The sequence below is a fragment of the Python bivittatus genome, unplaced genomic scaffold, assembly GCF_059951505.1.
Source record: "Python bivittatus isolate LINGU-HERP-01145 unplaced genomic scaffold, Pbiv_v1 ctg000480_np1212, whole genome shotgun sequence".
Taxonomy (NCBI): Eukaryota; Metazoa; Chordata; class Lepidosauria; order Squamata; family Pythonidae; genus Python; species Python bivittatus.
In genome coordinates, this window is record NW_028277075.1 from 10,693,590 (window position 1) to 10,706,974 (window position 13,385).

The 13,385-nt window shown below is 42.2% G+C and overlaps 1 protein-coding gene across 4 annotated transcripts in view; it reads right to left on the bottom strand.

Annotated features, from left to right (window-relative positions):
- The window catches only part of FLVCR2 (FLVCR choline and putative heme transporter 2), a 51,142-nt gene extending 41,511 nt beyond the window's left edge, over positions 1 to 9,631 (bottom strand). For all 4 annotated transcript variants that reach the window (XM_088145311.1, XM_025172062.2, XM_015889500.3 and 1 more), the window contains exon 1: positions 8,853 to 9,631. In XM_088145311.1, coding sequence (XP_088001437.1) covers positions 8,853 to 9,389 — 537 coding nt within the window. In that variant the 5' untranslated portion in view covers positions 9,390 to 9,631. The remainder of the gene's footprint in view (positions 1 to 8,852) is intronic.
- Between the last annotated feature and the right edge of the window lie 3,754 nt (positions 9,632 to 13,385).

Consider the following 13,385-nt stretch of genomic DNA (forward strand, 5'->3'; position numbering starts at 1 on the left):
CAAATAAATTAAATTATACCATATACACAGGAAAGCAACATTTAAGTCTCTTGTTCTTTAGGACTACAATACCCACAATCTCTTGGCACTGAGCATGCTGGAGGGGGTTGATGGGAGTCAAATTTTCAAAACGTTGAAAGGGCATTATTATGCCTATATCTAGCATAAGCATTTGTGGGCCATAGTTGATATAATTAATTTAATTGTATCCAAATGAATAAGTAACTGGTCTTTTCAATTGAAATATCCAGAACCTCACTGGGTGACTTAGCCAGTAACTGTCTTGCAGCCCAAATTACCTGATGTACACTTTGCCTTTCTATCAATCAAGTCAAGACTCTAGCAATATCTGGAGGTGCACAGATTGTATATACCCAATTCTGGTATGCATCAAAGCATTTAATGCTTCTCATTTCCACCCACCCACCCAAGAGATACTGCTTGGTAGCTATTTAACACCTTGGGTTTCATACTACTTAATTCCAAATAATCAGGTGGAACATGCATTGAACAAACAGGGAGATAAGTGAGTTACAGTAGTTCCAAAGTTGCACTAGTCCCCAAAAGCAATAACAGGACTCCAAAAGTTTAGGAATATTGAAATTGGCCAAAAAAAGCAGTTTTAACAGCCCAAACCCTCCTTTTCTGTTCCAAATTCAAGAACAGTATCAACCAGATTAAGATTAAGTTTTCAGATTCAACATATCTGTCAATGATTCAATATATCAAAGGCAAGATTACAAAAAAACAGGAAAGTAATCTTCCAATGTATCTGAAAACTATTTCTGAAACTGAGAGTTCCTGCATTACCGGATTATGGCAACCTACAGCCTGCCAGTCCAGTGAGCAACTCCTTAAGAAAAGCCGTGCCAGCTGCCTATTCCCAGCACAGACAGTAGGTCAGAACAAAATTGGCTTAAACATGCCTCTTGCCATCTTTTTTGCTCTCAAGGTCTAAACTGCTAATGAAGACATAAAGTTGTATTTAACTAGTGCTTACATTTTTAGATAAAAAGCAAATAGCTTAGAATTCTTCACTATCAAGATAGTCAATGTTTCATTCACTTTCACCTAGATCAGAAACAGACTCAGATGTAGCTCTTTCTGTTGGCAGAAAATTGATTCAATGCTTCAAGAGCATTTGGAAGCAGTACTTTGTGAATACTGTTAACAGAGGGATTTTGAGAAATGAAACAAAACAAGTATTTAAAAATACATTATAAAACAACGTTGCTTGTTCACTTTTGTCCCACTTCCATTCTGTCTGATTTAAGCATTGCTTCTGAAAATTGTGCAAACTGGAGTATTGCTTTTAAAAGCAGCCAAAGACTTTACAGCAGAGATCTCAACACCACAGCCTTTGGGCCACATACAGCCCTCCAAGTCATTTTCTGAGGCACCCAATACTACTTTCTAAGACCAGCTCAGAAGGTGAGCAGCACTGTCCAGGGGCACCACTCCACTCCCACAATCCAGGTGTGACTCGGCTAGCCAAGCAGGGCAGCAGGAAGGCAAGGCATGGCCAGGGAAGATGGGCCACAATGCTGAGGCTATCCTAGGGAGGGAAGGAGGTAGTGGTCAAGGAGGAGGGACAAGTCCACAAGGTCCCTCTGTCAGGTAAGGCGTGAGAAAGATTGAGAGCAAGAAGATCTCTGGAAGGAAGGAAGGAAGGAAGGAAGGAAGGAAGGAAGGAAGGAAGGAAGGAAGGAAGGAAGGAAGGAAGGAAGGAAGGAAGGAAGGAAGGAAGGCAGGCAGGCAGGCAGGCAGGCAGGCAGGCAGGCAGGCAGGCAAAGTGAAAGAGAAGGGAAAGCAAGCAAGCGAGCAAGAGCTCTATTCAGCACAAGAGAGAAGAAAAACAGGATTTAGGCAAGTCTTAGAGGATGGGTTTCCCAAATTATATCATCCTAGATATGATCTTGAAAAAAAAATTATCAACCCAGTAATAAAACCATATATCAGTGTTCTGGTTAATAAAAAACTAATCTAAGTGGTTAAAGTGAAATGGTCCTGTTTCACTGCTCTGCTTGCCAATTAACTCTATTTTATTGTAAAGGATTTTTAAAAATTTGACACAATTATGTTTATTACCTTTATTTTATTTAATAAACATATTTATTATGTTCATGCCATGAATATAATCCTCCTCTTCATTTTCTTTATTTTTTTAATTAGTGAGATTTACTAAAGACCAGTATAATACAACAGGGAAAATACAAAGAAAAGGAATATGCAATGATCCTTTTTTTTTTTCTTTTTCGTTATACTAGAAATGTATAAAAAGATATTATTGTTGTATCCTTTGGGATAATACACTAGTTCTCATCGTGATTCAAGTTTTACAGACCAGCGGCCACTCTCTTTCAGTTCAGTCTCCTAGATGGATTGGCTGGGTAGCTTCTCCAGGAAATATTTTGTCCATTAATGATTAAAGTAAGTCTCGCATGTCTTTCAAAGGAATTAAGATTGAATAGACTAATTCCCTTCCCAAATTGCTGAAAGATTTGGCAATGGAAAACTAGAAGACCATGATTTATTTTTACAGAAATGTATACAGTTCTAGTTGGCATCCTGCACTCCTTCCAAGGCAGGATTATAATTCAGAAAGAATACTGGCTCCTACAGATGAGATAAAAGTCTTTTCTCAGCAATAAACTGCTTGCTTATTTATTCTTTAAAGGGGACACCAACTGAGAAATTGAACCCGATAGATTATATCAAGTTGGGGCTCTTGGAAAACAATCATTCAAAGTGAAGGACCCCAACATAAATGAAATATTAAGTACTAATACTTCAACAATTAAGGAGGCTAGGTCCACTCCAAACTCTAATCCTGCTTTATCTGATTTTCTCTAACCATATATTTGCTCTGTTTAAAATAGAAATAACTGCACTATAACTTAATTTTTCCCAAATGGCCAGTGCAACATGACCAGAACCACACTTGAGATATGCTGAGCTAATTTTCCTTATAGTTTCCTTCCTTACAGATTTGCATCTTGCTTTACTGAGGAGTTGAAGAATCATGGCCTACTCCATTACTCTGCCAAGAACCAGCTGCAATTCTACCTCCTCTCCTTCCAGAACTATCATCTCAGGAGTCAATCCAGGCAATCTCTAGAAGGCTCCCTAATCTTTTAGGACTGGTGGGCATATTTGGAATTTTAAGAACTTATTGTGGGCAGGAAAATGGCTTTTCTATTCATAAAATAGCTGCCATGCCAAATCAGTTATGAAGATGATTTCCCTGCAGACATAACTTTCGCAGCAAAACAGAAGAAATTACAGCCAGTGGAATTAATATTTCCTAGGACCAAACAGCTTGCAAAGCTACCAAGACCAGTTTCTATTCATACTACAAAAGAAAGGACTGAAAAGTATCATTCTCAGTATTAGTAATGGTCAGACTATGGGTGTTATTGCTTAATTAGTCAAATTAGTATGCATGTGCACGTCCACACACACACAACAGGAGTATCAGCAGGGAAATCCCAAGTTTCAGCTGTAAAAATTCTTCAGAAAAAACAGCCCTAAGAAAACTTGGCATGCCTCATGAGCAGAGGCTGGTAACTAACTCTTTCTGGGAAAGTAAAACACAAGAAATTAGAAGGCATGGCATGAAGTGTCCCAGAAAAGGGCATGGCAGAAACCACAAACACTATGTGCCACACTGCATTATTTGGAAAGGTATCAGTGCATTCAGTGGGTGGTACAAATAGACCTCAGACTGAAGCGAAGGAGCTTTAATTTCTGATAGCTCTCTTGTGCTTGGAGTGATTCAGGAACTGAATAAGCAAGCTCCAGACACATACGAACAAGACAACAGACAATGGTATACCAAAGGAATATTTTTCTAAAGAGGTATGAACAGAGCACCGTAAGTGGTGATGGACTCTCAACCATCCTGAACTTCACATTTATCATCTTTTTAAATGTTAGAGATCTGATTCTTATCTACCACCTGCTTCTTGGAGGTACAAATCCAATGGTGCTGACTCTGAGCACCTCATGGCCTACAAACCAAAGATATAGATAGAGTGTTAAAAGATATACTCTGTGTTTCCTCACTATCTATTAATTTGCCTGCTCTTTCTTTAAGAGATTGCAAATCTGAGGTCACTTCCTTCTGTTTTTCTTCCCAGGCACACATAGAAAAAGAAAGAGAAGCACATGCTCTTGTACTATCATTCTAGTACAAGGCAGTTAGCTGAGTGCTAGGCTTTGGCTATCCCTATAATGAATTTCCAGTAAATAAATATCCTTTCTGTTATAGTTATAAAACCTGCTTTGCTAATAAGTGCTTAGGTCAAATTCCCACTCGGGAATGTTCAAATGCAGAAACAGATGCTTCAATCTCCCAATGCTTATGGGTTTCAGCAGCTGAAGAGATTCCACAAGGAGAGAGAAAGGGTGAATCTCTTGAGTAGCTAAAAAAAGATGGGAGGGTAAGGTTGGAATCGGGAAAGTTTCAGACCATGGAGACTCTGGAAGGACCAGAATATCCTTCTAGATGAAAATGGCCCTGAAGTTTTAAAGAATCACCTTTGTGCTAGACAAGGAGAAGCCCACAGAAGCTCAGGAATACTCACATACTCATGCAGTCTGCTTCAATCTCCAACACTCCTGACCTGCATAAACTTGCTGAAGCCATCTTGAGACTCCAAATATTAGTCCAAATAATTAAAGTCCTACGCTAGATATCTAACTGACAGAGAAGTATGAAGTGGCCAAGTATTGTACATATCACCAAATCCCAAGACTATGAGAGAACAAAGATGTGCATGTACTAATGTAATTTTAAATAGAAATATGTTCATCTTACCATTGTGGAAATACTATGATTAAATGACCTGTATGCCTGTTAACATAGTGGAGAAGACTGACAATTAGCTATCCAAATGCTAAGTGTTGATTGGCAGCTTCAAGATCCCTGCTCTCCTTTCCATTCTTTTATATTTAATATGTAGTTGCAATGAATAGCTCTTCAGAGACTGCATTGAGAGTGCCTGTTTTCTTCAAGTTCTACACATGACCATCTAGAGGAGAATATTATTTATTTTATTTACTTATATTTAAGATTTGGTCACCACCCATCTAATGAGGAAGTGACTCTGGGCAGTTTACAATAAAATTAGATTATCTTCTAATCACACATGAATAGACCCCTACCAGACCTAAGAAAGCAGAGGACACAATGGGTACAACCAATTCATTTCCTGAGAGATAGTCTCAGCTATACTAAACTGCAGAAACTACAAGACTGAAAAATTCTGATGAACTCTCACCTCCCAGCCATAACAAAGTGCTTTTATGCCTCCATTTTCTCCACCAAGCATAGGGATGTGCAAGAGCAGACAGGAGTCCCACTCCATGCAGCTAGATACTTTGCTGCTGCAAACTTTCAAAATAAGCAGGTACAGTTAGAGCTTATTTAAAAGCCAAAGAAAGCAATTGTGAAGGTAGTATGTGGGCAGCAATTATTTGTGTCTTTGCTGTTACTTAACTCCCATTCAAGCTCGCATCTACTTATACAGACCTAATCATCTCTGCAGAAATTACATTTTTGCCTAGAATCAATCTACCCTCCAGTCTGACCCCAGAACTTTAGAAGCAGAGTCAGCACCCACATTTGGAACGTCCCTAGCCCCTTCCTAGTTCCAGACTTCATTTGTAGATTATACATCTGGTTAACACACCACTAAAGTCCACTTTGGACTGCCAGCTAGCATGAAATTAAACAAACTGGGTCACAATAACCAGGTTAAACCAAATTATTTGGCAAAAACCTATGATACCATAGACAAATACTGTATGTTCCCCTAAATATACTAAGAGTACATCTGCTGAGAATAAGGTTACAGGAAAAGTTTGAGTATGTGACTAACTGTGTGCTGGGAATCAGAAACAAATCTAGAGAATCAACAGAAACAGTCCCATGCTTTGGCACTGTAGCCATAACAGACTTCATTACAGGATACCATCTAGATCAGTAATTTTCAAACTTGGCAACTTTAAGAAATGTGGACTTCAACTCCCAGAATTCCCCAGCCAGTTAAGAAACAGAAATTGGAATAATTTAAAATGGACAAGTAAGCTTACTAAAAACTTTTAGAATAGATTTTAGTAACTAGAATAACTTTTGGATGAAAAATAGAAAAAATAGAAAAATATTTACATTTCATGTAAATGAGCCAGTCATACAAGATCTTATAAAAAATTAATATATTCAGTACAAAAACAATTTCACAATACAGATGTGCTTAAGCAGCATACACAATCCCACAGAGTCAACATGTTTCTGGGATGTCAGCATTCATTGATCCTCAGCCCATTATGCAGGTAATTGTATTAGTAGATTTTCAAAACAACAGTTCAAGCTGTCAAGCTTCAGACCAGACACAACAATAAATCTCAACTCTACAGACATTTAACTTCATACTCAGGCATGGCTAAATTAATTGCTTCACTGCGGGCAAGAATAAGGCCATACAGTATATGTATCATATTTATTTTTAGTTTACATATTACATTTTTTACCACCCATCTCATTGAAACGACTCTGGGCGGTTTACAAAGCAGTTAAAATCAATTAAAATTACAATATACAATAATCTTAAATAAATAGATAATAAATAGATCCAAGGATATCCAGAAAGCATTCAGCAGAAGGTATGAGTAGCTGCCTGATGGTGGAAGCATGAATTGAGATACTATAAGTGAACTTAGCCATATAAAAATGGTCAGACCAGCTGTCTTGCTGGTAGATTACATAGCAACAAAGGTATTATTCTAAGGTGGCATCTATTATCTCCGTTTCATTATCCAAGAACAGAGGAAAGGTGGAGCTTTAGAGGAAAGTTGACACCGAACTTTCTAAAACATGGCATGAATCTGAGCATTTATTAGAAATTAGATAATGAAACAAATCATCGTTCTAAAAAAACTTGATGAAAGAATAAAACAGCTGTTTCATGGGCACAGTAGAAGTCATGACAAGGGAATGAAGTGGACTATCTTAGAGAAGAGATTAATTACCACCAGAACAGTAACCAGGCCTTGATACTATACGTAGTTTTAAAGTCCAAGGAAATTGTTTCCCTAGTCCCCTTTGGGGGAACAGATGCAACAGTCCACCTGTTTTTGTTACTTCACTATATTTCTATACTTCTGCAAAATATACCACCTCACCCACAAAAACAAAACCAACAAAATAAAATATAAAACAAACAAAACAAAATCAGAATAAATGATCAGGTGCAAAAATGCAACTAAGCACAATGGCAACAACTCTCACTCTCCAATCGCCTTCTGGAAAAATTGGTCTTCAACAGTTCCTGTGAACTGTGAACAAGAGCCTTCTTTTCATGGCCTTCAGATTGGGAGGCACCTGCTCAATACAGCCTAAGGAACCACTGATTCCTGCCTTGCCAGCTTCATTCCTTACTCAGCCAAACACAAATATAGCAGAGATTCCACACTCGAACCTAATTTGTTTCATTCATGAAATTATCTTAGGTGGTATGCTACTTTTTAAAATATGGTTGATCCATAAATACACTTTATTTTATTTATACAATTTATAGAGTCGTTTCCCCAAGATTCCCTACTCAGCAAACCATAGCCATGCTTCTCTGACATGGTTGAGAAAGGGTTTAGAGTTTAGATTACCAGCTTGATGAGAAAAAAAAAATCTGGGAAGTCATCCTATTCTGTACACAGCACGTAATGCCATTCTGAGGGTACGTCCTTTGCTCTAACAGCTGGAGAACAAGCTGAAGTTTAAACCACTAATTATCTCAGATCTAATAGCAGCAGAATTCAAGCAGTCCTTCTAGCTCCCAAACTTAGGAACAATACATTCATAACACTGAACCCTAACATATACCCAGAAAATACAATGAACTCAGTAGATATAAAGTAAATTAAAAAACAACAACAAATATTCCTATAACTTGTAACCTTCAAAACTCCTCATCCCAAACTTCCATTTTAACAATATCCCTTAGTTATTTGTTCATTTGTTTTCCTACACTGGTTCTACTGGTTTCTGAATTACATTTTATTTATTTATGAGACTGATATCCCACCTTTCCTCCAGAAGTTGAAGGCGGCATACACAGCACTCATCCCTCCCATTTTTTTCCCAACAACAGCAACCTTGTGAGTTAGGTTGGGCTGAGAGAGAGTGTCTGGCCCAAAATCACCAAATGAGGTTCCAGGGCTGAGGGTGAACTAAAACCCAGGTCTCCCTGCTCCTAATCCAACACCATAATCATACCACACTGGCCTTTTTCTTTTCTCTCTCTTGCAGAAAGTGGAAAGGTTTATACAGCACGTCCATCGAAAGACATTAGTGAAGAGGACAAAAGGGGTGTCATTATCAAAGAAAGTTTCTAGTATACATTCTTGAAGTATAACACCAATCCCAATGGGATCGCATTCTCCATCCTGCACCGTCTGCTTCACAGACATTCCTCTCCTTTGGCTTTGAGCTCCCCCCCCCCCGCCTCAGGTGGTTTGGCTTTGCCAGGATGCTTTTTTAATTCCTAATCTAGTTCACAGACCTGAAACTCTCTGATTATCTGGCCCAACCCAGCCTACTTACCCAGGACTAATACAGTCAACCAGGTGCCCCCGTCTGCCGAGACCTTTTGCTCATAAGCCCTAAATGACTGAAGGAATGTTCCTCTACCTATCTATCTATCATCCATCTATCATCTCCCACTTTTCCAAACTGCAAACTTTTTTTTCTTCGGGAGGGGGGGAGTCAAGGTCTTTTGTGTCCTCTCTCTCTCTGAGGTAAGCAATTCTTAGACTTTTGTAATCCATCTGTACCTGAGTGTTTCGTTTCCTACCTGATTACCGAAGACAGCGATGGAACAGGCGCTGGAGACCTCCCGGGGGCCAAACCAGACGGAAGCGATGCGGGATGGCATGCCCAGGATGAAGACTTGCGCCAGGGAACAGATGATCTGGCCCAGGATCGTGACTGGGAAGAGAGAGGGTTTCGTGCTCCCCGTCTTCACCCAGGCTCCCAAGCAATTGAGGGCGGACCCGGCCAGAGCGATGAGCCGCAGCCCCTTCAGGTCGAGCAGCCAGGCTACAGGGAACAGGAGGGGGATGTAGACGATCATGTAGCACATGGAGAGCCAGTCGATAGCGAAAGGAGTCACGCCGTAAAACCTGGCAAAGATCAAGTTGATGCTGCCGTACTGGATCCACTGGAACGCGTTGCAGAAGGAGTAGGAGCTGAAGAGCAAGACGATCACCCACCGACGCCAGGTCAGGCGGACCTCCGGCGCCAGTGCCGGGACAGACCCGTTAGGGGTCTCTGCTTCCACCAGCTCCGGCTTCGCCTCTTGCAACATGCCGGGCTTCTCGAGACACCCCATGCCTGTCTTGGCGAGTTCGGCTCCCGGCCCAGCTCCCCAGAGGACTAAGCGAGACAGCAGCCTACGAGGCTCCTACGACTCAGCCCGCTCTCAGAAGGGCTCTTCTTTAACCCTGAAGCTCCGACTTCTGCTCCTCTGCCTGCTGATCCTCGCTTTATAAGCAGCCCTCTCATACCTTCCTCTTAGCTCTGCTCCCTTTCGCAATATTTTTTTTAACTGCCCTTGGCACGTGACACTATGCCCCGCCCGCACAGAGACACGGACTCCGCTCTCCAGCGTGGGGATTAGTCACCTGTCTGCCCCACCACGCCTCTCTGGCCGGGGATTGGCCCTCGATGCCCCGCCCGGCAGGGAGGCTTCTTATTTCTATGGAAACGGTCGCTTTCCCTTCATTTTTGGTCCCGGGGAAGGGATCGGCTGGGCTCTGGAGGTGAGCCGTGGGAACTCAGCCGCCCGGCGCTGCGCTGGGAGAAGGTCCCTCTGCCTGTCACCTCCCGGGCGCTGTCAACCAGCTCCTTCTGCGTACAGTGTAGCACAAGGGGGCTTTCTTCTCTCCGGTCAAACGAACATCACGTTCGTTCTAGTGCATTTTAGGGGGAGGCTCTCCCCGCCGAACGAAGATCTGGGAGCTAACAGGACGCGCCGCTCAGAAAAGGCGCTGGCTCGGCTGCCTCGGGCTATTCAGCGTTATAAAGCGGTACATTGTACTGTCTTGCCAGAGAAGCTTTGAAATCTTTCCGTGACCTCCGCTCCAAGCGCTGACACCCATTCGGGTTGCAGGCAAAACTTCACTGTGGTAGTATTATGCTTCTGGTTTGAATCATTTACAAGTGGCTAATAGGGGTGGCATTACTCTAGGTAGGAAGGGTGGCTAAATATTGTAAATGAAAGAGAAGATTCAAGAAGATCTACATAGTCGAGCTTGTGGCTAGTATATTTGCTCAGAGATGTGTTGTTTTAGAAAGGGATGCTTTCCAGATGTGCCCCTTAAAGCAGCCTTCCCCTCCTGATGCTTTCCAGATGTGTTGGCATTGCAACTCCCAGAATTCCCAGTTCAAGTCTATATTATCTCCCATTCATAAGTAATGTGCCTTTATAAATATCAGTAAGTGAGGAATGTGAGACCGTTCTGGGAACGCTGTGGTGGGCATGATGACTGAGCTTGTGCAGCATGCCGAGCGGTGGTTTACTTGGCCATAGTTTACTGAATAGACCACACTAACTGGATTCATACAACAAACTAAGACAAAACCAGACCAGCCATGTCATGTACTTATTTAAAGCCATGTAGCTGCCCAACTCAAATGATGTGACTCCGGGCAGTATAAAAGAGAAAAAAGGAAATGGCGGACCCCACTGAACCTACTTTAACTCCTAAGAATGGGAGCTTTATTCATTCTGGCCCAAAGGTCTCAAACACCTTCCCTGAGGCTGCAGGGTTGGGGGCAGCCATACGTCAAAGGGAAGATCGTTCCAAAGGGCAGCAGCTGCCATTTAGAAGGACACCGGCTAGGTCCCATAAGCTGCCATTCTTTCAAGGAAGGGACCTGGACTATGCTCTCCCTATTAAGACTGTGTGGGACAGACAGATACCTTTGCTAGCAGGCAGTTCTGCAAAAACCTGGTCCTATGCCATGTAAGGCTTCTGAGGTGATAATCAGCACCTTGAATTGTACCTGGAAGTCTGTTGGGAGCCAGTGCAACTTGTGGAGTAGAGGCGTCACGTGCCCAAACCACCCAGAGTTGTTTAATGAGCTGGGCGGTGACAATTCGATAAATAAAATTAAAATAAAATAAAATAAAAATGCTCATAACTATCTGTGTGATCTTCAATGGCAGCCCCGTGTACAGAGTGTTGCAATAGTCCAGTCAGGAGATCACTAAGGGATGAATGACCGTGAGCAGGACTCCACAATCCAAGAACAGGTGCAATCAGTGCACCAAATGAAGTTGTGCAAAGGCTGCCCCAGCCACAGCTGCCACTTGCTCTTAAAGCCAGAGCTGTGAGTCCAAGAGGGCCCCTAAATAGCACACTGAATCTAAGCAAGGCAGTGCAACCCCACTCAGGCTCAAAGAGGAAATCTCTCAAGGTCTGGGGCCTGTGGGGCCAAAACCCACAGCTACTCAGTTTTCATAAGGTTGAACCAAAGTCTGCTCTTCCCTATCCAGACCCCTCCAGCCTTCAGGCACTTGGACAGCCAGGAGCAAATACGTACAATTGAGTATCATCGGTTTATTGATGATACTGCATCTTGTACAGATGGAAAACCTTGCCCAGAGGCTTCAATTAGATGTCAAGGAGAGAGGAGTGCCCTGAGGCACCCCAACAAAGCAGGGGCCTAGGACTAGACTGCTTCCTCCCACCAACACCAATTGGAAACAGCCCCAGAGGAAGGAAGAAATCCACCGCAAAACAGTGCCCCCCCCACTCCCTTCCCCCTAAGTCAGTCCAAAACAATACCATGGTCAGTGGTGTTGAAGGCCACCAGGAGATCAAGGAAGGCCAGGATGGATGCACCACCCCCCTCCTGAGCCTGCCAGAGATCACCCATACATGTGACCAAGGCTATCTCAGTACTGTATCCTGACTCTGAACCCTGACTGAAATAGAATCTGCTTTCTACAGGATTTTTTGGAGTTGTAGGCTGACTATCTGCTCAGCAACCTTTCCAGAAAGGGAAGATTGGAGATTGGATTAACATTGTCCAGATCTATGGGATCCAGCAATGGTTTCCTGAGGAGGGAGGTAGACTATCCCCTCTTCTAGAGCCAGCAGAAGAACCCCTCTCACAAGGAAGCATTAACCATTGCATGGACCCACCCACATGTCCCCTGCCTGGAGGCCTTAACCAATTAGTAGGGCCATAGATCTAAAACAGAGATGACTGCACCCACAGTACCTAGGATGCTATCCACTTCCTCAGGACTAATAGGATCAAACTCCTCCCGTGTAACATCACAAGACCATACTTCATTCAACTTCATAGGACCTGCCCAGCTAGAGTACAACTCTGAGCAAATTTGAGAGATTTTGTCCACCAGGTGTTGAGAACAGTTTTCACAATAACCCTGCAGATACTCTCCTGGTCCCTCCTGACCAAGCAGGGCTGCTGGGCAACACTCAAAAGAGGCAATAAAAGCAAAGAAATAAGCATGTTTCACCACTCTTATTGCCATGGTAAGCCCTAATAAAGGGTGTTATCTGTGTCTGGTCAGATTCACTCCTACATTTCCTCTAGTGGTCCTCTAGGCATCTCTTCTGCTGCTTCATCTTCCAGAAGTCCTCTATAAACCAGGGGGAACACTGGGATATGCACACAGCCAGAGTCCGCATAGGTGCAATCTGGCCTAAGGCCACCCCCACTGCCTCATTCCAAGCAGTGACCAAGGCCTCAGCTGAACCACATAGCAGCCATGTTACATGTTTAGCCATGTTACATTTATGCAAATTGAGGCATTAGATATCTGATCTGATCCATGAGCATTCTTATGTATCTTACTTTTATGGTTTATTTAAATTGGTCAGCTTGGTACAAATGCTAGCACTTTCATAGCATTTAGAAGATCCATTTTATTTCACTAAACTTTCAACCCTAGTTAAATCTTCTTGGCATTCATTCACCTTGGGAGATAATTGATTTATTATTACTGTTGTTTTGAAATATTTGAATGCATTATCCCTGCCCCCCACCCCGAAGCCTTATGATTTGGGCAGACTCTAAAATAAATAAATAAACTCCAGCCTAAAAGAAGCTGGAGAGGTGTGATATTGGGAGAGGAGCAATATTGGTCTCTAAACCCAGTTCTATTTGTAAGTACTGTAGCAAGAAGTCAATTTCTTAAGGTTTCTTATCTTTCATCATAGGTAATAGCCAAACACGGTGCACTGGATAGCATATTTTCTAATGAGACTTATTTCTAAGTTAATTGATACCTTAGTAAAGTAGATGTCTTGAAACTGGGACTATAGAACATGACACAGTTCCTGAAAGTTTA